The 27,191-nt window shown below is 39.7% G+C and overlaps 1 protein-coding gene across 1 annotated transcript in view; it reads right to left on the bottom strand.

Annotated features, from left to right (window-relative positions):
* Nucleotides 1–6,322: 6,322 nt before the first annotated feature.
* LOC122565342 (alpha/beta hydrolase domain-containing protein 17B-like) overlaps nucleotides 6,323–27,191 on the bottom strand; it is a 76,978-nt gene continuing 56,109 nt past the window's right edge. The window contains exons 3-4 of the mRNA XM_043721216.1: nucleotides 21,241–21,420; nucleotides 6,323–9,742 (exon numbers count right to left, since the gene is read on the bottom strand). Coding sequence (XP_043577151.1) covers nucleotides 9,514–9,742; nucleotides 21,241–21,420 — 409 coding nt within the window. The 3' untranslated portion in view covers nucleotides 6,323–9,513. The remainder of the gene's footprint in view (nucleotides 9,743–21,240; nucleotides 21,421–27,191) is intronic.

Below are 27,191 nucleotides of genomic sequence, written 5' to 3'. Positions count from 1 at the left end.
GAATCAGATGTTAAATTTCCAAGCTCACTAATAACAAATGACTATGAGAATTGAGAATGATGATGGAAAATAAAGAGATTGAGGTAATGTGTACTAATTGAGTTAGCGGCCAGATACATTATCATATGCTTCAGTGTGAAGTAATCAGTTTGTGGGAAAAACAGAATAGCAGTGTATTATGGGTAAACTATGATAGATTGGAAAATGCTGATCTACAGAGAGACCAGGGTGCCCTTGTACATCAGTCACTGATACATAAAGATGCATTTGAGTACAGGAGCAAGGAAGCCTTGCTGAACTTTTCGGGAGCTTAATACAAGAAAAATGGAGTCATGTGCTAAGTTTTGATAACCTTAAGGATATATTTGCCACTTTGAGGATGAGAATTCCAAAGATTCCTAACACTTCAGATAAAAATAATTCTCATCCCTGTCTTGAATCAGTGATCCCTCATTTTTACATAGTGACCCCTAGTTTTAAACCTGAACATATAACCTTGGCTGGCACTTTATTGAAGTAATGAAAGGGTGCTGAGTTCAACTGCAATTGAAGTCGTGTTGAAATAAAACAAAAACATGCAATGCAGGAGGAGTGCCCTGTTCAATATTTATACCTAAACCATCATTAACTGATCATCGACCTCACTGCAGTTTGCAGCACCCTGCTGTGCACTTGCTATTGGGTTCTAAAGATGCTTACGGTGGATGCGAAATGCTTCAGAGACATTCTCTCTTTAATATAGCAGTTGAAATATTATATTGAAACTAGCAATGTGTTGGCAATAATGAAAAGTGTGTGTGTCTCGGTTTTGGTTGTGTTAGCGAGTTTCACTTTATGCCAAATCAAACTGCTTCTTTGCTAAAGATGAGAGTTAATACAGGCATTACTACACGAACTATATCAGAATCAATGGAAAAGTATCATCAAGCCTTGTGAACATACGAGGACAGGAAGAGAGGAATAACGCCCATGCATATATGTGCTTTAGTTTTCTACAGCCAAGTCAAACATTGATGTAAACATTCTTAAAATTGCTTATATTTAGAAATAGTTTTATTTAAAAGAAAAAAACTTCATTTGTAGGGTTGTGAATAAGCTGGTCCAAGGTAGCTGATAGGCAATTTCAAGTTGATTTTTCCCAGCTAAATGAGGTGATTCATTTGGTCTGAAAAAGTTCAATATCAGAGCTCGTACAATTACTCATCCCACACTATGTAAATATTAGGCACTATATGACAGGTGGGTATTCTGCAAAGCTGTGTCCAACCTTGTCCTTCAAGCTTTATAATCATAATGGGGGATCATGAGCCTCAGCTAATTTTCTTTTCTCATGATACAGGCAAAGGATTTGATCCCTGCCTAACTACAGGAGTGAAGTGGCTCTCACCATGTTAAGATAACCTTGAAAGAAAATCATACGGACATCAGAGTCAGTTGTTTCATTATTGATCATGATATGCCATTTCAGGTCAATCTAAAATACTGCCACATGATTCAAAGAACAAGAAGTTCTTTTAGCATTCTATTCAAATGATTTCCCAACACCAAATGGGCTGCGTCTATTCCTTATGAACTTGGTCATTCAAAATCTTTGGTTGAGCGACCCTATTGTGTACAGATTGGCTGCTGTATTTAACACAAGGGACTACACTTGAAAAGTAACTGATTAGCTGAAGAAAAATCAATTTGGCAGTTAGCAAATTGCAAGACATTCAGAACTTAAAAGGATTAATTTATGCTATTTCATTTCAGAGCTGCGATCCAAAACACTTACTGCAGTTGGGTTTTATTGTGGTTCTGTTTAGAGCTTTAAGTTGCTAGATCAACACAAGCTCTCCCTCTGTGTCATAGTTTAGAATTCACTGAAAAGCTTGAACCGAGGATATAGAGGATAAACGGAAAATGTGGGCTGTTGAAAATACTAAAAATATGAATAATAAATGTCAGCAGTAGGAAAATCCCTGAAGACAGCCAAGCTTGGTGATTAAAGCAGTGGTAAAAACAATGACTGCAGATGCTGGAAACCAGATTCTGAAGTAGAGTGGTGCTGGAAAAGCACAGCAGTTCAGGTAGCATCCGAGGAGCAGTAAAATCGACGTTTTGGGCAAAAGCCCTTCATCAGGAATATAGGCAGAGTGCCTGAAGGGTGGAGAGATAAATGAGAGGAGGGTGGGGGTGGAGAGAAAGTAGCATAGAGTACAATAGGGGAGTGTGGGAGGGGATGAAGGTGATAGGTCAGGGAGGAGGGTGCAGTGGATAGGTGGAAAAGAAGATAGGCAGGTAAGACAAGTCATGGGGACATTGCTGAGCTGGAAGTTTGGAACTAGAGGGAGGTGGGGGAAGGGGAAATGAGGAAACTGGTGAAGTCCACATTGATGCCCTGGGGTTGAAGTGTTCTGAGGCAGAAGATAAGGCGTTTTTCCTCCAGGCGTTGGATGGTGAAGGAGCAGCGGTGAAGGCGGCCCAGGACCTCCATGTCCTCGGCAGAGTGGGAGGGGGAGTTGAAATATTGGGCCACAGGGCGGTGTGGTTGAGTGGTGCGGGTGTCCCGGAGATGTTCCCTAAAGTGCTCTGCGAGGAGGCGTCCAGTCTCCCCAATGTAGAAGAGAGAGCATCGGGAGCAACGGATACAATAAATGATATTGGTGGATGTGCAGGTAAAACTGATGGATGTAGAAGGCTCCTTTAGGGCCTTGGATGGAGGTGATGTGGGCACAGGTTTTGCAATTCCTGTAGTGGCAGGGGGAAGGTGCCAGGACGGGAGGGTGGGTTGTAGGGGGGGGCGTGGACCTGACCAGGTAGTCACGGAGGGAACGGTCTTTGCAGAAGGCGGAAAGGGGTGGAGAGGGAAATATATCCCTGGTGGTGGGGTCATTTTGGAGGTGGCAGAAATGTCAGCGGATGATTTAGTTTGTGAAAGTTGGTAGGGTGGAAGGTGAGCACCAAGGGCGTTCTGACCTTGGTACGGTTGGAGGGGTGGGGCCTGAGGGGGGAGGTGCGGGATGTGGACGAGATGCGTTGAAGGGCATCTTTAACCACGTGGGAAGGGAAATGGCGGTCTCTAAAGGAGGATGCCATCTGGTGTGTGTTGTGGTGAAGCTGGTCCTCTTGGGAGCAGATACGGCAGAGGCAGAGGAATTGGGAATACGGGATGGCATTTTTGCAGGAGGTAGGGTGGGAAGAGGTGTAATCCAGGTAGCTGTGGGAGTTGGTGGGTTTGTAAAAAATGTCGGTGTCAAGTCGGTCATTAATGGAGATGGAGAGGTCCAGGAAGGAGATGGAGCGGTCAGAGATGGTCCAGGTAAATTTACAGATTAAAACAGTGGCCTGACCAGAATCTGTGGCATTTTCATTCTATATTATTCAACCAGGTTTTTCAGCAATAAAGGCTTCAGTTTTATAATTTTATAACTGTGATTGCTAATAGAAAATATCCTGAGTTAAGTAATTTACTTCATCTGCCTGGTCTTTCTCTGTGTAGTACTAATTTGAGATTTGTTATAATAGCTGTATGCTGCAACAAATGACAGATGACAAAATATTATAAAACCTTCACTCAAAAGAAGTATTTTGTGTATTAAAACATCCAAACATTCCCTGTTGTTTCATTAACCTCAAGTTCATTATAACTTTTAGATTTACTTTCAATACAAAACTTATTTTCTTCGTTCTTGAAGGCTTGTGTTCACGTCTGCAACATTAATCTTATTTATTTTCATGACAGGGCTTGCTTTATAGCAGTTGTTCTCAGTGAGAAAGCAGTTTGCACCTCATTTCTCCAATCAACTGATGCTCCTTGCCAGAAGAGTTGTTTCTCTTGTCTCTGGGTTCATTCATGGTTTCGGTTGTTGACTGACCTGACATTCAGTACACACTTCTTTCTCTTTCTTGCAAAAGATACGCAAAGGAATTAAACCGGGAGGGATGGGTTAACCCAATGTTCCAAAGCAACTGTAAGAGCCAAAAATTTGTTTCCCTCTTCTCATATCCTTGATGAAACATCCAAGTCGGGGTGGGAAAAATCAGATGCAGACCTCAGCATCAACAATGCTGTAGCACCCTATTTTGGAATCTCCAAGCCAAACACAATTTCTATTTGATTGCGATTTCGCCCCATTCAAACACACCCAAATTCAAAAAACTTAGCAATAGGTTAATTGTGGTAAATCTCAAATTCTGAGTGCAAGCAATGGTACTGCTGGCATTTAACCCAACTTACCAGTTCCTTTTATTAGTATGTTTCATGTTTTGTTCAAACTAGGATCAGCCAAACTATTAATGGAACTTGCAACATTACTAAGTTTTTGTAGTACTGTGCGCAATCTAGCCATCTTGCTGTAGGAAGGATACTATTAAATTGGAGAGGGTGCAGGATTTACAAGAATGTCCCCAGGATTGGAGTATTTGAGTTATCAGGAGAGGTTGGATAGGTTGGGACTTTTTCCCTGGAGCGAAGGCGGCTAAGGGGTGACATTATATAGGTTTATAAGATTATGAGGGACATAAGTAAAGATGAATTACAAAGGTTTCTTCCCTAGGGTGGGGAAGTTCAAAACTACAGGGCATATTTTTAAGGTGAAAGATTTATAAGGGACCTGAGGGGTAACCTTTTCAGACAGGGAATGGTTCCTACGTGGAATGAACTGCCAGAGGAAGTGTCAGATGTAGGTACAGTTACAGCATTTAAAAGATATTCGGACAGGTATATAAATAAGGGTCTAGAGGGATATGGGCCAAATGCAGGTAAATAGGACTAGTTTAGTTTGGAGAAACTTTGTTGGCATGGATGGGTTAGACCAAAGGGTCTGTTTCCATGCTGTACAACTCTGTTCAAAAGGATAAATCCCAGCCTACAGTGATGAGTCTACCTTTAGGTTCCAAACATGAACTAACAATTGGTTATTCATAGGTAGTATCATGTAGTGATCCTGCTCTGCCCGATTCAGGATGACTAGAAAGAAAATTCTTTTGACACTCATGTTAACTTAAAGCCAGATTCCCACTTCCCAGGAGAATAATTACTAGTTGGTCCTTAACTCAAAAGGTCAGAAAGGATTTAGCATTAGAATGAGAATTAGGTTTTGTTGTCACATGTACTCAAATACAGGGATACAGGAGTACAGTGAAAAGTGTATGGAGTGCCATTTCCAGAACAATCTTAGGTAAAAGGTGCCTTAGTACAAAACCTTAGGTACAAATTTGAAAAATAAGAAATAAAGTTAAAAGTTCAGCATTACAGACCTTCTAAAGGAGAGGGGGAGAGAGAGAGAGAGAAGCAGACAGAGCAGATGAGTCTGCATGGGCTTCAAGTCAGGTCCACACTGGGATTCACTGAGATAGACAGTGGGAAACAGGAGGTCTTCACAAGTGCAATAGCCAGCACAATTCAGCAGAAGCAATGAGAGTGCAATGCCACATCCTTCTGACCAAAAGCATGAAATATCACACTGGGGATTCTCCAATTAAGATGCATAGAGCTTCAGCTATAGTTTCTTGTTCCTCTTATAGGTGTTTATTTTCCTTTGTACTGCTATCTGTTAATCCAGATAGATTAACATACATTCATATGTAGCTGGGCTTCCTTCAGCACCCCTCAGGGAATTCGCTGTCGGTGCAAATTGACAGCTGTGGTGAAAGGACTACACACAAAAAAACTTACACTGTGACAGTTACCTTGATGTTAGAAGGTATTACACCCTTTAGTGATTTGCCCAATAGGAGAAAGTGAGGTCTGCAGATGCTGGAGATCAGAGCTGAAAATGTGTTGCTGGAAAAGCGCAGCAGGTCAGGCAGCATCCAAGGAGCAGGAGAATCGACGTTTCGGGCATGAGCCCTTCTTCAGGAATTACGGAAGAAGGGCTCAAGCCTGAAACGTCGATTCTCCTGCTCCTTAGAAGCTGCCTGACCTGCTGCGCTTTTCCAGCAACACATTTTCATCTCTGATTTTCCCAATAGGGAAACACAGCACACGTGGACACCACTGTTAAGAGTATTTTTCAGGGTAGTGAGTACAGCAATTAGGTATGTAGATGCACCTGGCAGGAATACATTGCCACTGGCCTAAAGTAGGAGTACAATGGCTCTTCGAGAAATGCCTGAATAACCCCAATCCCTTATGCCATTAGATATATCATTGGCTGAAGGGTGGTCCTTCATAAAGAATAAGCTTAACTTCATAATAAGGTATTTGACTCACAAATTAACAGCCAATAATGAAAGCCATTTCATCCAAACAAGTTTTTTTTGTTGGTGCTAAGTGCACTTCACAATATCAGTGACCCCATAATAAAACAATATAAAAACTTTGTCAAAATGTTTTAAATTTTCAGTTAAATACGTTTAATATAATGTTGCAATAAAGTTTTTTTGTCATTGTTGCAAACAATAATTGTTTCAAAATAGAGAACAATCCAGTGGCAAGGCTGCTTACAGCGGCCTTAAAGGGATAAGGACATGTAGTGACCAAAAGTACTTTAACACAGCTGGCTAACATTTACAGTACATTCAATCTTTTCTGTTTGGCTCCCATTTTACCACTCTTGATGATTACACCATTTTACCTTTACACATCGGTTATCCATTCACCATTAAAAAAAGTGTTATTTTAGGGGTGAAACGTCAAAATTGCACCACTCCTGGGAACATTTTGGGAATGCACATAGCAAAGCTGCATCGTCTCAATCTGTGACTGTCCCAATTTTGACACACACATCCCCAGTTCTCAACAGAGAGTGAGGCATTAGGATCCTTAGCCCTTCTCTTCTCCATCACCTCTTAACTACCAACTTAATGTAAAGATTTAGAGATGTGCAATAAAAAATTTAAAAATTGCATCTTTACTTTAGAACCAATGTTCTATTTAAATGATTTCTATCATTTGATACTGGGTACATCCACATTTATATTCATCATGCACATATTATGGAGCCTTTGAAAATATGAACACCCACAGGGTACGAAGAGCATTACAGCCCAGAATCAAGAAATTAATTAATGACCCTTAGTTTAGCATAGAAAGTAGTTTGTGATATTAGTATGCAAAAACGTAATGTGTTTACAATGATTCTCTGCCTGCTATTTTAACATAGATGTTAACCTGCTTAAAACAAACTAATTAGTTAAAACAGACTAGGAAATACCCCTTATGCATTATGTGCTTGTTTACTAATATCACAAATTCTAGACAGTATACACTTATTAAATTCAACAAAATTGCCCGCCCAATTATCCAATTGTTCCCTCCTTTCCTGGTGCCAAACATGCATTCTATATCATCGGCACCAATTAGTTATTTCAATCAATGGATTATTCTTCATTTGTGAACCAAAAGCGGGAACATTATCAGGCTATTCAACAGTGAGAAGCATCACAACCTAGTCTGATCCTGCCCTCACTCAATATCCATATATTTAAGCAAGTCATTGGGCTAATGGCAAGACAACTGATTTTGTCCTTTTGCTATACCATTGGCATGATAAAAGCCACAACTACACGGAGTGGGAATCAAATCTAGTTCATTTCCTGGATTGTATAGAGATACTGGGCTCAGTATTATTCTGGGGTATTCAACCTCTTTCCTGAATTTCTTAAGTGTCAGATATTTATGAGCATTCAATCCGAATTGCTGATACTTACAGAATTAGTGGAATATCAGCTTTATTCTGTTTCTACAGGTTCTAGTGTTTGTTGATCACAAAAATAAAAAGCTCATTTAGCACACTGGGAAATGTGGTAGTGTGGAATTGAAATTGTGACTTACTGCACACCCTTGAAGATTATCACTATGTTGACTAGATTATGGCCATGTTTACCATTCCGGTGACCCTGAAGAATAATGTATTGACATCAATCTTGTTGGGTGTCAGCAAGTGAGATGGATTTTTGTTTTTGCCTCTCCAGTTTTCTGCTTTCTTCTCCTGAAAGCATGCCCCTCATGCTGGATCAGTTCCACATGCGCTAGCTGCCCTCACGTCATCTAACAGAATACTCATCACTTGTGAGCTTAGAATGCAAGTGATAACCTTGTTTTTTTGGAAATCACAGTAAAGTCTGATCCGGTTCTCACCCAACACCAACATGAACACAATAAGTAGCAGCAGTCACTGGATAGCAATCAGGAGTGGAAGTCCTCGCTGATTTTATTTCATCTTACTTTTTCCAGGAACAGAAAGATTTCTAGCTCCTCTACCACATTTTAGCTGAGATCAACTAACTCAGCACAAACTCAGATCTAGGAGCCTCCTAGTCTACATGGCTCAGTTTCACACTGTGCAGTATACTTATCCACACTGAACCATCAAGGGAAGTTTCTTAGAGATGAATCTCTGAATCCATTTAACCTTGATTGCTTTGGACAGCTTACAGTACAAAATGCAGGCCACAAGCAGCTACACAAACTTCAATGGATCTACCAGTTTGCTGCGATACAACAGGAATAATTCAGTGTCCTTAACAATCTCAAAGCACCAGATCTGTGCTGCAGAAGGCACCACTGCAATGTAAATTGGTCAGATTCTGATACTCCAAACACTAAATATAGCCCAATGAACACTGAAAAATCCTGACCTAAAGGCTGCAGGAATGGCAGAAGTAACGCGCAAACACCAAATTTAAGATTTTGGTACACGGAGCTGGCTACTCAATTCACATTACATTCACAGCCTTAACCTGAACCACATTTATAAAACAAATGTCAGCATTTTTTTTCTTTAACATAAAACATTTTTCCCAAGTTGATACTTTTTCAATCGTGTTCTCATTGATTATTGTCTCAGGCATTCTTTTCCAAGAAAGATTCAACTCTATAGTGTTTGACTGAACCATTTTTGCTCTATCAATAAGTTACAGCTCAAACAATTTAACACCTGTAACTTGCCAACAGGGTACAATGTCTCCAAATCCTCCCTCCTCTTTGATGTACATTTAAACGATGTCGTGGGTGGCAGCTCATAGGACTATGGGAAGAGCTATGATACATCACAAGCTGATATTAATATGACACATCAATATTCTCAGTATTAAAAGGGATGAGAAAACAGTATGGAGTCTTGTCTCTTAAAGAGCGGAGCCTTGTGTTGCAATTACATTGGTTTTTTTGGGAGTTTTTTTGTTCCTTTTTGAATGAGATCTTTAAATTTATACTCAAGAATGATTTAGCATAATTTGAAGAAATGAAATAGATTAAAAATTGCCATTGTACTGCTTTTCTTTTAGCCAAGACCACCAAGGGCATCACATCAGAAGACCCGCCTCCTAAAGGGACAAGTTCGACTTTATTCTGGTTTTATCCCCACAAATTTTTATACAAATAGAAAATTAACAATTTACTATGGTTGTAAGTAATTAGCAATACTCTCCAGGCTAACTGCTGCATCACATTTGTCTTCTATATTTTACCTGCACTAGCACCCAACGCGAATTTAAAAGAAAATCATGGTTGTGTTTGCATTTCCGATGCTATCCAAAGTTCTCCTGAAAAAATAGACTTTCCAAAATGTTTGTTCTTGGTTCCATTCAATTCCGTTGCACATTTACCAGTTCGTATGAGATAAACTTTCGGAGCCGTTCCAGATACTGGCTGTACAGTTCAATGTCATTGTGACCAGCCCCCTCCACCCACAGTGGCTCCACTGCCTTCATGCAGCGTTCATACAATGCCAACCCATGGGAGAAATCGATCACTTCATCCTCAGTGCCATGGATGATCAACACAGGAGATGTGATTTTGGAGATTTTATCAATGCTGTAAGATACAAGAAAACGAAGTCACAGTGTCAAAGTAAAATACATCTCAGTTCATGCAATGTAAATAACAAAGTATTAATTCAGATGGTGAACATTATTTAAGATCACTTATAAAGGAGTCAATTTATTTTTCTTTCAAATTTCTCTTTTATTTAAGGTGACTCCTGGATTCCATTAGTTCAGTCCACATTTGATTCCTCACCTAGATGAATGCTCTTTGTATGATAGTTCAGAGGACTACTCATTCTACCTTGTACTAGGTCAGTCAATCTGCATGAGCAGACATTACCAAAGGTCCCATTGATATCCTCCTGCCTCCAGTCATAGTTAGAGCCCTTGGGTCACCAGCACATTAGAGAACTTTTACTCAGGCCTCTGTCAGAATTATGTGGGTAGGAGAAAGAAAATAAACTTCAGCAGCATTTTACTTTTAGTTGCAGACCTTCCTTTTCTCTACTGCCTGAATAATTTAGGAACGTAGGAAATGGAGAAAAACTAATATTTTGCCTTTACTTCCATCCACATAAATGTATCTGATATGGTTGGAACTGTCCTGCAGAAAACTGGGAGGGGCAGAAATGCAGCAATGCATGTTCCACAGCACACATCCAGCTCTGTCCCTGAGCTTAATGTCAGTAAAACAATTTTAATACATTTAATTTGCACCATTAGGTATTTAAAGGGTCAGTAGTAATACAAAGAAAATGCCTATTCTACTCCAACCTTTTGTAAAATAGAATGAAGGAGTAGAAAAGCTAGTTCAGTAATTTAGGGACACTGTATTATATATGCATTCTTTGTTTTAATTCACTTGTGATATGAAGGCGTCACTGTCTGGGCCAGCACTTATTGCCTGTCCCTAGCTACCCTTTAGGTAGTGGCGGTAAGTCTTATTTTGAACTGCTGCTGTCCATGTACTGTAGGTAGACTGACGATTCCATTAGGGAAGGAATGCCAGGATTTTGACCCAGCAACATAGAAGGAAGAGCTATATATTTCCAAGTTAGGAGGGTGAGCAGCTTTGAAGGGAATTTTCAGGTGACAGCGTGCTTATATATCTGCTGCCCTTGTACTTCCAGCAAGTCAGACAAAAATTTGGAAGGTGCCAAGGATCCTTGATGAATTGCGACTGTGCACCTTTTGGTACACTTTGCTGCAGGAGAGGGTGAATGTCATACCAATCAAGTGGGTTGCTTTGTGCTGGATGGTGTCAAGCTTTGTGTGTTGCAGCTGCACTCATCCAGGCAAGTGGGGAGTACTCCATCTGACTTGTCAATTGTGCCTTGTTGAAAAGGGGACAAGCTTTGGGGAATCAAGGGGTGATTTACTTACTACAGTGCTCTTAGCCTCTGATCTGCTCCTGCAGCCACTATTTATACAGCTAGTCAGTTGGATTATTCAGCCAGCTATATTGGGAACATTCATCCCCTAAATTTTCGGGGGTAATAAATCTCTGCTGGACTGCAAGAGAGTGCAGAGAGAAGCCCTGTCCTAGGCTATGGGCTTCTGATCAACTGATGTGAGGACTACTCTTGGGATTTCATCATCACCCGGTCACTTGCTCGTTTGTAATTCTCCCAACATGCTGTCCAGATGACTGTCCTGATTTGCCACATTAGAATGCTAAAAGTCAATAGAATGGGTCAGTCAAGGCAAACTGGTGCTGCAATTTAATCTTGATCATCTGTGAACTTCTTTTGGCCTCTGATTTAATTTTGGGGTTCAGATTATGTGTCAACATGGGACAACAGCAGTTCAATAAGGGTAGAGCAGGAGACAGCATGGCCAGGGGGCCGATCAAGATAAAAGCAGCAAGTATTCAGGGAGTTGGGCAAAGTAAATAGTGGAGATAGCAGAACAAAACGAGCCCCTAAAAATTATTGCTGGTGATTTTAAACAAAGGAATTGTCTACTTATTTCAAATGGGTCAATACTTAAAGTAGTAAATAAAAAATGCCATTGAAGATGTTAAACTCTTGCACACCACCATCATGAACATTCATTTCGAGGATCACATTTGACCAGTTCAAAGAGTGAATTGGAGTGCCAGAATGACCAAATTATTGATGTTATTAACTAGCTTTATATGCATGCTTTTGAGCAGTATTGCTGAATTATTTTAAGAAAGCCATTCATTTATTATGGCGTATTACAAACACTTATCGATACTGACATTTCTAGGAGTCCTGCCATTATAAACAAAGACACATGCCTGAGAATCTCAAGCAAATATTAAATCTTGGATTCCCATCTGAACATCTGCAAAGAAAGAGTAATATTGCTGTCATTGTAGAAGATGTTTTTATTAGCATACAATAGAAATAAGATGCCAGTTAGTCAACAATAGAGATAAATCTTCATTCATATATAATAGTTATCTAATCTCTGAAAACTGTTAAGTACTTCAGGTACATTTAACCACAATTAAATTTTCGTTTGCTGTCTACATAAAACCAGGGAGTGCTCAAATCTGATCAGATGGACATAAATCTGCAGACCAATTCCTGGCAGACAAAGGCACAATGCTTTAAAACCCCTCGTATCAGGCGAATGCTTTGAATAAACCATTGCAGTATGTCTCTGATGACGCAAAAAGAAAGAGTCATCTTGCAAAACAAGAAACTTCTTCATATGTTCTAGACAGCATACCATAAGTGCTATGCACGGCAATATCACATGGTGATGTTTGCTTCTGCAAGAAATAGGTTAGAACTAGTTAGTTCTGCAGTTCCTGGTTGTAGGTTTAGACAAATGTGTCACCCAATATGTCTGCACAGCTTACGCAGACATCACAAAATATTGATAAAAGGAAATTTACTTTTCACCAAGTGATTTTTAGGGATGTCAGGCTAATTGGAGAGCTCTTTCAAACAGCCAGCACATAGATACAATATCAAATGATTTCCTTCCGTGCCATGCAATTCTAAAATATAAGACATCTTCCCAGTACTGAATGGTGTGCCTAAACCCAGCACTGGGATGTATGCAACAGGAATCGAGGATGTTTTATCCTTACATTTTTTCTCCTTTGCAGCAAATGCTTTAGTTCCTTGTGGAAACTATGCAAATGACACACAAGTTCGGATTATCAGTACAGCAGCGCCCGTACCCACGGGGGACACATTCCAGTATCTACTGTGAAAGCCCAAAAACCGCAGATAGCAGCAAACCCATTCATCTCAATGGGGGAAATTCCACTTCCCAGCAGCCCCTTGGCCCCGGAAGGTTCCCTATAATATATTCGGACGCAGTAAACTGCGGGTGACTGAAACTGCGGAATCGAGGGTCGCCCTGTATACAGGATGCGATACTGGCTGCTCTCTCTTAAATCAATGGTTACAAAGATGCTGTGATAAACACACAACTTAGTAAAATTGTGAATGAAAAAGGTTATGTTTGCTATACCAGACAAGAAGCCACTAAAAACAACTTTCATAATGAAAAGTGCCAGATTCTGCCACTGTCACTCTTCCAAGAAATAATAATGCCTAATCTCAGTTACAGTGGCAGTGGAATCTTACCTTTTAAATATAAAATGGATCTTTTAACTGCTGCTATATCACTAACCCACAGTTATAGATATACAAAAGGTTTTCTTCTGATGAAGGGATTATGCCTGATACAGATTCTCCTGCTCCTCCAGGATGCTGCCTGACCAACTGTGCTTTCCCAGCACTGCACTCTTCAACTCTTTCTTCTGTACCATCCAGGTCAAAGCTGAAAAAAAACTACTTCAAGTGAAACAATAATTGCCACTTGGTAGTCGCTCCAGGTCAACCTATGAAGAGTGGGGAAACAAGTATTTGGCAACTTGGGAAGATAAGTCTATGCACCACTACATATGGGCATCTGCACGTGAAATGAAATAGAGAGAGATATGCACCATCATTAAGCTGTGCCGTTCTACATTCTGGAACAAACACGTGAGATATGTACACAATGCAGCAGCTGGATTGAGGTAGAAGAAGGTTTAATGGAAACAGTTGACAAACCACTTCTTTCTTACTATAAATTCCAAACATGATGTTATTTCCCAATTACAATGACCCAAACTATGCAGTAAAGAATGGGAAAGGAGTTACCTCTGAAATGGTTTTTTAAAGATGCACAGGGTAAGGAAGGGGATAGAGTTATACAGCACAGAAACAGAGACTTCGGTCCAACTAGCCTGTGCTGACCAGAAATCAAACTGATCTCACCCTATTTGCCAGTGTTTGGCACATATTCCTCTTAACCCTTCCTATTCATGTACCCATCCAGATGCCTTTTAAATGTAACTATACCCATCTCCACCACTTCCTCTGGCAGCTCGATCAATACACACACCATCCTCTGTGCAAACGTTACCCCTCAGGTCATTTAAATTTTTCCCCTCTCACCTTAAACCTAAACCTTCTAGTTTTGGACTTCACAACCCTGGGAAACATACCCTGGCTACTCACCCTATCCATGCCCCTTCATGATTTTATAAATCTCTACAAAGTTACCCCTCAGCTCCTAACACCCCAGGGGTAAAAAGCCCCAGCATATTCAGCCTCTCCCTATTGCTCATGCCCTCAAATTCCAGCAACGAGCACATCAATTGTCTTCTTCACTACAATGTCTACCTGCGACTCTACTTTCAAGGAACTATGCACCTGCAGCACAGGGTCTCTGTTCAGCAACACTCAGGGTCCTAGCATTAACTGGATAAGCCCTGCCCTGATGTGTCCTACGAATATGTGACATGTCACATTTATCTAAATTAAACACCATCAGCCACTCCTTGGCCCAATGGTCCATCTGATCAAGGTCCCATTGTACTCTGAGACAGCTTTCTTCACTGTCCACTGCACTGCCAATTTTGGTGTCTTCTGCAAACATACTAATCATACCTCATATATTCACATCCACATGATTTAAATAAATGATGAAAAGTAGTGGACCCAGCATCGATCCTTGTGGCATACTGATGATCACAGGCCTCCAATTCTAAAACACAACCCTCCACTAACCCCTGCCTTCTACCTGCAAGCCGATTTTGTATCCAATTGGGTAGCTTTCCCTGGATTCCATGTGATCTAACCTCGGTAATCGGATTACCACGTGGAACCTTATCAAACGCCTTGCTGAAGTCAATATTATCATCTACTGCTCTGCCTATATCACTCTTTTTCCTCACTTCGAAGTGTCATAGAGATGTACAGCACAGAAACAGACTCTTCAGTCCAACTTGTCCATGCCAATCAGATATCCCAACCCAATTGAGTCCCACCTGCCAGCACCCAGCCCATATCCCTTCAAATGCTTTCTATTCACATACCCATCCAGATGTCTTTCAACTGTTGCAATTCTACTTGCCACCACCACTTCCTCTGGCAGTTCTAACCATACACGTACCACCCTCTACGTGTAAAAGGTCTCTTTTATATATTTCCTCTCTCACCCTTAAACCCATGCCCTCTAGATCTGGACTCCACCAACCCAGGGAAAAGACCTAGTCTATTTGTCCTACCTGGGCCCCTCATGATTTTATAAGCCTCCATAAGGTTACCCCTCAGGCTCCGATGCTCCAGGAAAAACAGCCCAAGCCAATTCAACCTCTCCCTATCGTTCAAACCCTCCAACCCTGGCAACATCCTTCTAAAGCTTTTCTGAACCCTTTCAAGTTTCACAACACCCTTCCAATAGAAAGGAGACCAGAAATGCACGCAATATTCCAACAGTGGCCTAACCGATGTCCTGTACATCTGCAACATGACCTCCCAACTCCTGTACTCTACGTTCTGACCAATAAAGGAAAGCATACCAAACGTCTTCTTCACTATCCTATCTACCTGCAACTCCACTTTCAAGGAGCTATGAACCTGCACTCCAAGGTGTCTTTGTTCAGCAACACTGCCCAGGACCTTACCATTAAGTGTATAAGTCCTGCGAAGATTTGCTTTTTCAAAATGCAGCACCTCACATTTATCTGAATTAAACTCCATCTGCCACTTCTCAGCCCATTGGCCCATCTGGTCCAGATCCCGTTGGAATCAGAGGTAACCTTCTTCACTGTCCACTACACCTCCAATTTTGGTGTCATCTCCAAACGTACTAACGATACCTTCTAAGCTCACATACAAATCATTTATAGAAATGACGAAAAGTAGTGGACCGAGCACCAATCCTTGTGGCACTTCACTGGTCACAGGCCTGCAATCTGAAAAACAACCCTCCACCATCACCCTCTGTCTTCTACCTTTGAGCCAGTTCTGTATCCAAATGGCTAGTCTCCCTGTATTCCATGAGATCTAACCTTGCTAATCAGTCTCCCATGGGGAACCTTGTCAAACGCCTTACTGATGTCCATATAGATTACATCTACAGCTCTGCCCTCATCAATCTTTTGTTACTTCTTCAAAAAACTAAATCAAGTTTGTGAGACATGATTTCCCACACACAAAGCCATGTTGACTATCCCTAATCAGTCCTTGCCTTTCCAAATACATGTACATCCTGTCCCTCAGGATTCCCTCCATCAACTTGCCCACCACTGACGTCAGGCTCACTGGTCTATAGTGCCCTGGCTTGTTCTTATCACCTTTCTTAAACAGTGGCACGTTAGCCACCTCCAGTCATCCGGCACCTCACCTGTGACTATCGATGATACAAATATCTCAGCAAGACGCCCAGCAATCATTTCCCTAGCTTCCCACAGAGTTCTAAGGTACACCTGATCATGTCCTGGGGATTTATCCCTTTTTATGCATTTCAAGACATTCAACACTTCCTCCTCTGTAATATGGACATTTTTCAACATGTCACCATCTCTTTGCCTAAATTCTATATCTTCCATGTCCTTTTCCACAGTAAACACTGATGAAAATACTTGTTTAATATCTCCCCCCATCTCCTGCGGTTTCATACAAAGGCCACCTTGCTGATCTTTGAGGGGACCTATTCTCTCTCTAGTTACCCATGATGTATTTGTAAAAACCTTTTGGATTCTCCTTAATTCAATTTGCCAAAGCTATGTCCCCTTTTTGCCCTCCTGATTTCCCTCAGTATACTCCTACTGCCTTTATACTCGAAGGATTCACCTGATCTATCCTGTCTATTTTTCATAACCAAACCCTCAATTTCTTTAGTCATCCACCATTCCCTATATCTACCAGCCTTTCCTTTCACCCTAACAGAAATATACTTTATTTGGATTCTCGTTACCTCATTTCTGAAGGCTTCCCATTTTCCAGCTGTCCCTTTACCTGCGAACATCTGCCCCCAATCAGCTTTTGAAAGTTCTTGCCTAATACCATCAAAATTGGCCTTTCTCCAATTTAGAACTTCAACTTTTAGATCTGGTCTATCTTTTTCCCGTCACTATTTTAAATTTAATAGAATTATAGTTGCTTGCCCCAAAGTGCTCCCCCACTGACACCTCAGTCACCCATGCTGCCTAATTTCACAAGAGTAGGTCACATTTTGCACCTTCTCTACGAGATACTTTCCCTGGTTTTCCTTACCAACTTTAAGTAATGCTACCATATTAGCCAATCCCCATGGCTGTTGATACAAATATCTCAGCAAGGAGCTCAGCAAGCTCTTCGAGGTTCCCACAAAGTTCTAGGATGCACCTGATCAGGTCCCAGGGATTTATCCACCGTTATGCATTTTAAGACCCCCAGCACCTTCTCTTCTATAATTTGGAAACGGAATAATAGGTATATACTGGTTACTTCTGAGAATGGGACAACGTGACACAGATTCAAAATAATGAAAAGTAAACTCAAGGTTTAGCTATCTTAAAACACTCTTGGACTACTTAAGCAAGCAACTGGGTGCAACAATGACTTCAGGATTCCTTTAGATGAATTAAATTGGGCCTTCCTCATCTATCAATACTTTGCAATCTAATGCAAACTGAGAAAAACATGCATCAGAATGTTAGACTCTCCTGGCACTTTTCTCTTAAGATTTGACAAAGGACTATTGGACGATGACTGAATCCGAAACAAATAAATTGGTCACATGGAAACAAACGATTTGGTCAAATCGGTCCATGACAACACTTATCATCCATTTGGGGAGCAGTCATAATTCTACGTGCTCTGTCTTGTTCCCATATCCTTTTATTCCCACTTCCTTCAACCACATGATTCAAACAGCAACAAGAGTAAGCCCTAATGCCAGTTCTCCATAAGTCAGATCATGACCAATTTCAACACAATTCCAAATTCCTTAACTATACCTGAGAATTTTAATAAAAATAATTCCATGAATTTAGATCTATATAATACATTTTGATAGTTAGTAATGTTAATAAAAATACATGGGTCTATTTTTTGAAAATTAACAGTGAATTAGAACCTACAGCAATTTGGTGGGAACACTTCAGTTGGATTACCCCTCAATATACTATTCATCCCAAGGTATGCAAAGATATTTCTCCTGTCTTCTGCTAATCTTTTACCCACATTCTAGATCCCACAACCACTCAAAATAATCTGTCTCAAATCTAGTATTGCCTCATCACGACAATTTTAAACAAATTATCCTTACATTATCTAACTTCCCTCATATCAGGTAGCGTCTTACCAAATCACTGCTGTATGCTCTCTAAATATCTTTCCTACAGTATGCACGCCAAAATGCAATTGAGGTCTCACAAAAGGATATATCTGCAATGTTATATCATAATTGTTATCGTACATGCCTTCTACCGCAAAACTTTGCGCTCTTTTTACATAGTTTGAAATTAGCATTACTGCTCTGAATTATTGATTTTCAAGTATCAACAAATTAAATCTTCACACTACCATACACTAATCTGCTTGCTCTAAACCACATTACTTTATTTTGTAAAGATGTAATACACTCTTTGGCTTTGCATTCAAAATTTCACCATCTGATCAAAATTTCCTTGTACTCATTTTAGTTCTCAAAATGATCAAAGTTATCACATGTTAGCACCATCTGTACTTCATTAATAAAGCATTAAGTGTAAAATTTTGCAAACAGAGTTTTGGAAACTGAATCTTTGGTGTGGGAAGTTTAATCTTTGATTTACCATTATGATGCTTGCATGGGAAGTTGCTAACTCCTGCAGGCAGACAAGCTCCCACAATTGTGATCAATAATTAACACTGAAAATTGTGGTTGTCATCATCATTTCCATTGGTTTATACCAAGATATAGTCACACTACAGCCATAACATTGGAGAAAGTGGCTTCTGAATGAAGTCTGAATCTGGCATCAGAGTTTAACCAGCACGAAAATAAAACCGCAGGTGAGTATTCATGAATATGTAGAGGTGATAGGAATGATTAAATTGGCATGGAATATCTTGTTTGACCAACTCAATTTTTTTTAAAGGAGATAAAAGGAGGAAAACAGATTGGAATTCAGTAAATACAAATTTAGATTTTCAAAAGAGCATTAGTAATAAACTAATGTATAAGGCGAGTTGAATGTGAAATCAGGAAACAATTTGCAGACTGAATTGCTGTATTTCAAGACAGGAAGGAAGGGATGGGAGTAAAGGGTTATTCAGAGTAGTGGAAAGTGGTATTCCACCAGGATCAGTACTAAGACCACAGCTGTTCACAGTTTACATTAACAATTCGAACTTTGAAATCAAAAACAATTTCCAAATTCTAAATTTCTAAAAACAAACTTGGTAAGAACAATCAATGCTGAGGAGGACTGTATCAAGTTAGAGGAGGGCATTAATAAACTCGCAGAAAGGGGAAATAATTGTCAAATGAAGCTCAACAGATAAATGTTAAGCTGCATATTTTGAGGGGAAGAATAGGGAGGTAATTTATTACTTGGAAAGCGATCATCCAGGTAGGATGGATGAACAAATAGCATCAGAACACGAATGCACTAGTCAGCAAACACTGCCACAGGTTAGCAAGGCTAATACAAACAAACAAGTATAGTCAGTTCTGAGATAACACATTGTTCTTCAACACGAATTGGCTTTAACACAATTGAAGAATGTATGCTGTAATGTGTAGGAATGTGAACTTTCTATACATGTACAGAGGGATCTCGATTATCTGAATTTCGGATTATCCGAAGATGATCTCAAGATCCTGTAAAATGTAACAAAAATGTAAGTGAATTCGAATTACCTGTACTGAAGAACATGCAAAAATGCTGGCAAAATCAGAAACACAAGCTGGATTTTTTTTTTTAACATAAGGGCTAGTTACATAGCCTCTTCCAAAAGTCAGTGCTTTATTCCTGTCACTGTCCTGGGCCATTAATGTCAAAAATGGCAGAGAAAGTAAACGCATACACGAGGCAGTACTTGTGTCTTTCTATTGTGACACTGAGTTCACGGAAACTGACAAATGCTTTTGTGATTGTAGAAGCTGTTCAGGACCTTGTTTAATGCTGGGATTTCATATTTATGATGGTAAGGGCTTAGTCCTTCTTAGTTTAACTTGCAATTTGCAAAAGGCAAAGATTAGTTTGTTTAAATAGCAGACTCATCAAAATTATAGATTTAAACAAACTCTCTGGTAGAGCACCGCATTAGATCAGTATGGCTTCCCTTGTTTAAGGTCAAATCTATTATCTGAATAATCAATTACCCAAATGAAATAGTACCCGCCCATCTCATTCAGATAATTGAGGTTCCTCTGTATTGGCTTTCAACGCGATTCTGACCCCATTAAGTTAAATGGCAAGGCCATTGCCCTATTTTCTTAAAGAGAACTCACACGAAAATGGAACTATGTTATATCAGAACTGACTGTATTTCAAAATTGTCAAGTATGAAGATTACACTATACCTGTACTGAACTTTGGTAAAACCACCGAGTACTATAGCCAGTTCTGGTCACCACACTAGAACAAGGATTCAGGGGCATTAGAGAATGTGTGAAGACGACTTGCAAAGGTAATACCCAGAAATAGATGGATATACATAAAGAAAAAAAATTGCAAGGCTGGGTCTCTTCTCTCTGGTAAGGAAGGCTGAAAAGTGACCTAACGGCTTTCAAAATGGATAGGCAAAGTACATGAGAGAGAAGGGAATAAAGGGTTATAACAGTACACTTTGATGAGGAAAAATGAGAATGGAGAATAAATGTGGCATGGTCTGGTGGAGCTAAATGGCCTGTTCCACTACATGTAATCCGAGGAATTACATGCAATAATGCACTACCAGATAAAATGTACTATATCTACGATGCAGTAATTATGTTGAAGTAGTCTCACAATATCTGCAGCATACTTCATTTTGTTGGCCATATACAATGATTTATTATTTATAACCCCACACGCATATGCTAAGATTAGGCATGGTTAGATGCCTTGAGTTAGGTTCTTGTGCAAAGGTAGTACCTCAACTTTTGGGTCACAAGGTCTGGATTCAAATCCCACCTGCTCTAGTCAGTGTCATAATGCATCCGTACAAGTTGATTTAAAATATCAAGATGCCTCAAGTCGTCACTATCAAGGGACAACGCAAGAACTGATGAGGAATCAGCTCCAATTAAACAACAGTAGTGGGTACTTACTTGGGGAATGCATCAAAGCAGTATGTTTTCTTTGTGTCTGGGAATGCCACCCGCATTCCTGAGGTTAGCGGAGAATGCAGAATAACAGCAGCACACTCATACCGGGAAGCCAAATCAACAGTTGGAACGGTACCAATACTCTGCCCATACAATATAATGTTTTCAGGACTGATGCCATATCTGCAAGGAAAAGGAAATCAAGCATATGAGAGGGTCATCACTTAGCAGTTTCCACCCACTTCAAAGTAATTCTTTCTTTTATTCTTTTTAATTTAAAGCTGTTGCTGCGTCTGCCAAGAGTATCTCAGATTAATACCCATTACAATTGACCTTGTCTGAATTCAGACATTATTCCAATAGTTGAAAACTGAAGCAAACAAATCTGCAATTCACAAAAAAAAAATCAATATTTATATAAAACCGACTATAGTCTCAGGACATCCCAAAATGCTTTACTTGAGATAGGATCACATTGTATATTTGTTAACTTTAAAAAGTCACCATAAAGTGATGAAATGAATGGCTAATTATTTTGTTGCAATGATATAGAATATGGAATTATAGTTGCTCAAAATACAATGAAAAATAATAGTGCTTCTTGACATAGTACTATGAAAGCCTTCATGTTCATCTGAACAGACAGAATCTTACACGAGGATCTAATCCAAAACCATCTTCTGCAATGTGGTACTCTCTGCACAATGAGGCAAGCCTGCAATGAACTTGTTCAACTGTTGCAACACTTTACTCTTGATTGCACTCATTATTATGCATGCAAAAGGGATTGAGTTTTTTTATTTGTGTCTTTTTTTGCTATAACTGGTGACAGAAGGTGCAACTTCTACTTGTTACTGTGTAGTACAACAAATCTTGGACAGAGTTGAAAGACAGAATAGGTACAACACAGGAGACCATGCAGCCCACTGTGCTTGTGCCACTCACCTAGCCCAACTCTCCTGTACTTTCTCATAGTCCGGTAAATTTTCTCATCAGTTGCTTATCAAATTTTCTTTGGAAAGCTACGAATAAATCTGATTTCATTATATTCTCAGGCATTACATTCTTACATTTTATTAATGGTCTTTTTTGCTGATCATCTTCATCTCTAGGGTTTCAACTTCTTTGTCATTGGAACATGTTCTCGTCAGCCATGGTCTAGACACAACAGGATTTTGAGCATCTCAATCAAACTGCCTCTCAATCTTCTCTTCTTCAAAGAGAACACATACCTTTTTGAATCTATCTTTGTAATTGAAATTAACTTCAGGTCATCCTTGGAGCCATGCTAGTAAATATTTCCTCAACCCTCTCCAAAGCCTTCATATCTTTCCCAAAGAGCATTGCCCAAAATAAGTAAATACTGTAATTCAGTCCATATCAGTGTTAAAACATGGTTCATCCATAAGATATTTTCATTTGTATTCTATGCCTATATTTATAAAACTTCAATTTTATGTTTAATTTCATACATCTATATAATAAATCACATCTGCCCTATGTCTGTTCATTCCAACAGCCATTCTTATCTCTTTTTGAAGTTAAACTTCCACGCAGCTCACTACACTTCAAAATTTCCCAACGACAGTAGAAACATGTAATTGACCTAGGACACATCTATCAAAAGCAGTAATCCTAGTCTGACCTATGGGGAACCCCATTGTACACCTTTCTAAAACTCAACCATTCATCACCATTGTTTACATTATTTTGCCAATTTCATACCCTTGCTGGATCTATCTTTTGACTGCACAGGCATCAACACAAGAAACATTCCAAAGTTTAAATTTAACCAGTGGCAGCAAGTGGAAGAAAAGACACTGAAAACAATATTTCTCAATTTTATATTTAAATAATTTCTACATTTTCAGGAGACACGGCAATGGATGGAATTTATTGCCAATGATACCATATCAGAATGCATTGTCATAATTAAAAACTTTCAACCTTAATCAAAAAATACTTTTCTTCAAAATTGAAATCAAAGTGGTGCAATATATTTTTGTGAAACTGCAGACATATTTAAATTGAAATGCATATGTATATTTTATGAAGTCATTGTACTTTATGATTGCATAGTTAAAGAGAAATTCCTACATTTTTCAAAGATAAATTCTCAAAATAATCCTTCCACTCATCTCAGTTTCAGTAACATTTAAAATAATTTAGAGAACAACAGATGTGAAAACGTGCTACAGGCTGTTTAACATTACAGAGGTTCACAAACTGGACAAAACATGCATATAACTTTCTTACGACTCCACAAATGTCGTCCCACATACATCAATACATTTCATATTCGCAAGCGAATATATAGTTAATATTGTACTAATGGAGCTGGAAACTTTTATTTTCCAACAAATTCATTTCAGAATTTTGCTTCAATTTGAAGGGAGTGGAGTTGGTAGGGTGGAGGAGCAGGAGAGAGGTTTGCAAATGGAAGAGAGGAGAATGGAGAACACTTTATGAAATAATCGTCAATTGCTTATTACCTAGTTGTTTCAAATCACATCAATCTGATACGCAAACTGAAGTTCCCATTCTTCTGTGTTAAACTCTATCTTAAAATGATTACATATACAGCTCAGTTTTACAATATGGTATACACTTGCCACCCTTGTGATGCAATGCAGAAAAATGTAATGAACAACTATCTTGCATTGTAATAAGGATACTATTGCATGTTGGATTAGATATCAGCTTCTGTTCATACTGTCAACACTACCTTTCAATGGCTCATTTTGAAAAATAAACATTTTAAACTTCCAAAACACAACTTAATACACCTCTAACACTTCAGCACTCAGTGTTGGTCCAGATTATATGCCCACATCGTTAGAGCAGGGCTTGAAATAATAACGCTTTGACACAGATTTGAAAGTGTTATGAATAGGCCAAACATATACTTGTAAAATCTCTTGCGTTCAAGAAACAGAAAATGCAAACCAGCAGGTATCACTAAGCAATCTCTTAATCTTGAGCAATGCAAGGCATTTTTTTTTTAGATTAGATTAGATTACAGTGTGGAAACAGGCCCTTCGGCCCAACAAGTCCACACCGACCCGCCGAAGCGCAACCCACCCATACCCCTACATTTACCCCTTACCTAACACTACGGGCAACTTAGCATGGCCAATTCACCTGACCTGCACATCTTTGGACTGTGGGAGGAAACCGGAGCACCCGGAGGAAACCCACGCAGACACGGGGAGAACGTGCAAACTCCACACAGTCAGTCGCCTGAGGCGGGAATTGAACCCGGGTCTCTGGCGCTGTGAGGCAGCAGTGCTAACCACTGTGCCACCGTGCCGCCCATTTATTGTGTGTTAAAACATCTTTGAAAGTGACAGCCACCTATATTCTCCACAAGAATGCAGCACAAATGTCACACTATGTAAAATCAAAAGACATAAAGACAAAAAAGGGTATTTGACCTCCTGTCATTCATGCAGTCAGAAAGGATCAACATGTTTTCATTATATGTTTCAGAACTGGAAACTATTACATTTCCTTCCGTTACCCTAAAAATTCAATTTCAAATGTTGACTACTTTTGGAAGAATTTAAAACCTGCATTTCTCTTTCAACAGTTTGGACCTTGATCTACTTTATGGTGTATTGAAGATACGGTGCCCTGCTTTTGCCTTCTTTATTGTTGTATATTACATGTGGCTCTGATAGCTCCCACTCCACCTCAATCACTTATTTTCAAAGCCAACAAAGCTAACTTTTCTTAGACTCTTCTCATAGTTCAATACTCTGGCACTATGCATCATTCTTGTAGCTCTTCCCCTATCCAATTCCAGAATTTAAAAGATTTTTTGAAACTTATTACAAGTTGCTGAACAAACAGCTTCTGCCCTGAAATTACAACTGTTGACATGCATTTTATGATTTCTTCCCATTTCTACATTTTCCAAAGAGATTAACCTCATCAGCATTTTTGACATGTCAAAAGTGGGTTTTGGTGACTGTTGAGGGCAAATGTGCAGTTTATTAGTACACACAGGCAATAAAGCTCAACCTGTCCTCATCATGAGTCAGAATTGGAAACTATAGAGTTTCCCTCCATTATCCTAAAAAAAATCACATCCTTAGTTTAGGAGATTTCAGTACTAATTTGCATCACATGCAAATTATGTTCTATTCATTATCAGCTAGATCAATTAGATGCATTAAAATAAACGTGACCATGACATAAAGGTCAAGTCACAGTCCAGAAAGTTGAGCATGTAATCTAGGCTGCCTTGAAGAGCATAAGGAGTCTTACAAATGCTTGGCTAACATGCATCCCTCAATTAACACCCCCACCAAGTTATCCAGTTATTTGACTCACTTTCTGCCAGACTATGCTATGGGTAAACATTTTGGCACATTTCCCTACATAATGGTGACATATTTCAAGATGTCCAACTGCAAATTAACCTAACCTCAGGGTGTACCCATTTATAGCAATTAGGTTTTCAGCTTTACAAAAGAACAGGCTACATTATATTTAGGTTGACTTCTGTAACAATAAAATGCGTTGTTAGATTGCACAATGCAGCTGCCCTTTCAAACTTGTCGTCTTCGGATGGAATATCCACAAAAGGAGAAATGTGCACTCCAAATAATTTCCACAGATAAACTGTTGATTAGTTCTTATGGAGAAAATGCAAAATTTTGGGATACATACTTGCATTTGAAAAAGTGACAGACCCAACAATTAATATTAGACTAATACCAGTCAACATCCTGTTGACCAAATCAGGAAGAGGATTTGAAAAAAGACAACAAACACTGCTTTTTAAAAAATAGTCTTAATCTAACTGCTGAGATTGTAGAAAATTCTCTAATCTGGAACGAAAAAAAACTGAGGCCCTTTGTCTCTTGTGTGGAATACTTCAAGAAATCAGTTGGCAAAACAGGCATCCATAGCAATGCTGTTGATACTAAAAACTCTGCAAAAAGGCTCAACTTAATTTCCACTCTCAATTCACGTAGTCACTTCAAGCAGAATACTGCATTGTATTTTCTTAAATACATAGCTGGAAGTCAGATTCAGGTTTGCTCCAAATGTAAAATGTGATAATCGCAGCAAGCTTTTATTTGTGTCAAGAACTCTAAGCAGTAAAACTGCAATGTTGTTCAAGTACTAATTTTCTCCTCAGAACAGGAAAAACTCACATGCACCCCTGCCACACAGTGGTATAAATTTAATCTTAAGTACCTGAATTCTTATAAAAATTTACCATTTCAGGAGTTGGTTACAGAGGAAAGGATGGGCAGAGACAATTCATAACTGAAAGAGCAGTCTGTTGAATTTAAAGACACCAAAAGAAATGGAAATGCCTATTTCTACATAATCTACAAGGCAACACAACTGGAAACCAGAAATGAGTAGACCCCAGGAATTATGAGCACCCAGACAATATCCAGAAGGACATGCTTCACCACAGATCTGGGTATTAATAACGCTTGAATTAAGCAGCCTTTAGGGGAGTGCAAACTTTCACCATTTAAATAGCTGGGTGGTCCTATTGCTCCACCAGGCCAAGCCATACCACATTCTGGATCAGTGGTGCTGGAAGAGCACAGCAATTCAGGCAGCATCCAACGAGCAGCGAAATCGACGTTTCGGGCAAAAGCCCTTCATCAGGAATAAAGGCAGACAGCCTGAAGCGTGGAGAGCCGATGTCACACGCTCAGTGACTTCCGCCACCCCGACTCCCGTGTCTGCCACCACTTCCGCCCCCACCAGCGCCACTCACCTGCATTCTGCTGACACGCCCCCCACAGACCCCATTGTCACTATCCTCACCCCCCCAGAACCCCGAGAGGAACACTACCCCTGCTCATGACTCCACCCCCATTCCCCTCACCATCACACCCATTCCAGTTACAGGTTCCGGCCCCACTCCCAGCTCCACACCCACACCAGATCCCAGCTCCCAGCCCTGCCGAGTTTTCAACATC

Source organism: Chiloscyllium plagiosum, chromosome 31 (assembly GCF_004010195.1).
Source record: "Chiloscyllium plagiosum isolate BGI_BamShark_2017 chromosome 31, ASM401019v2, whole genome shotgun sequence".
Lineage (NCBI taxonomy): Eukaryota > Metazoa > Chordata > Chondrichthyes > Orectolobiformes > Hemiscylliidae > Chiloscyllium > Chiloscyllium plagiosum.
The sequence above is the reverse complement of the archived record's forward strand: the minus strand, read 5'-3'. Positions and strand labels throughout refer to the sequence as shown.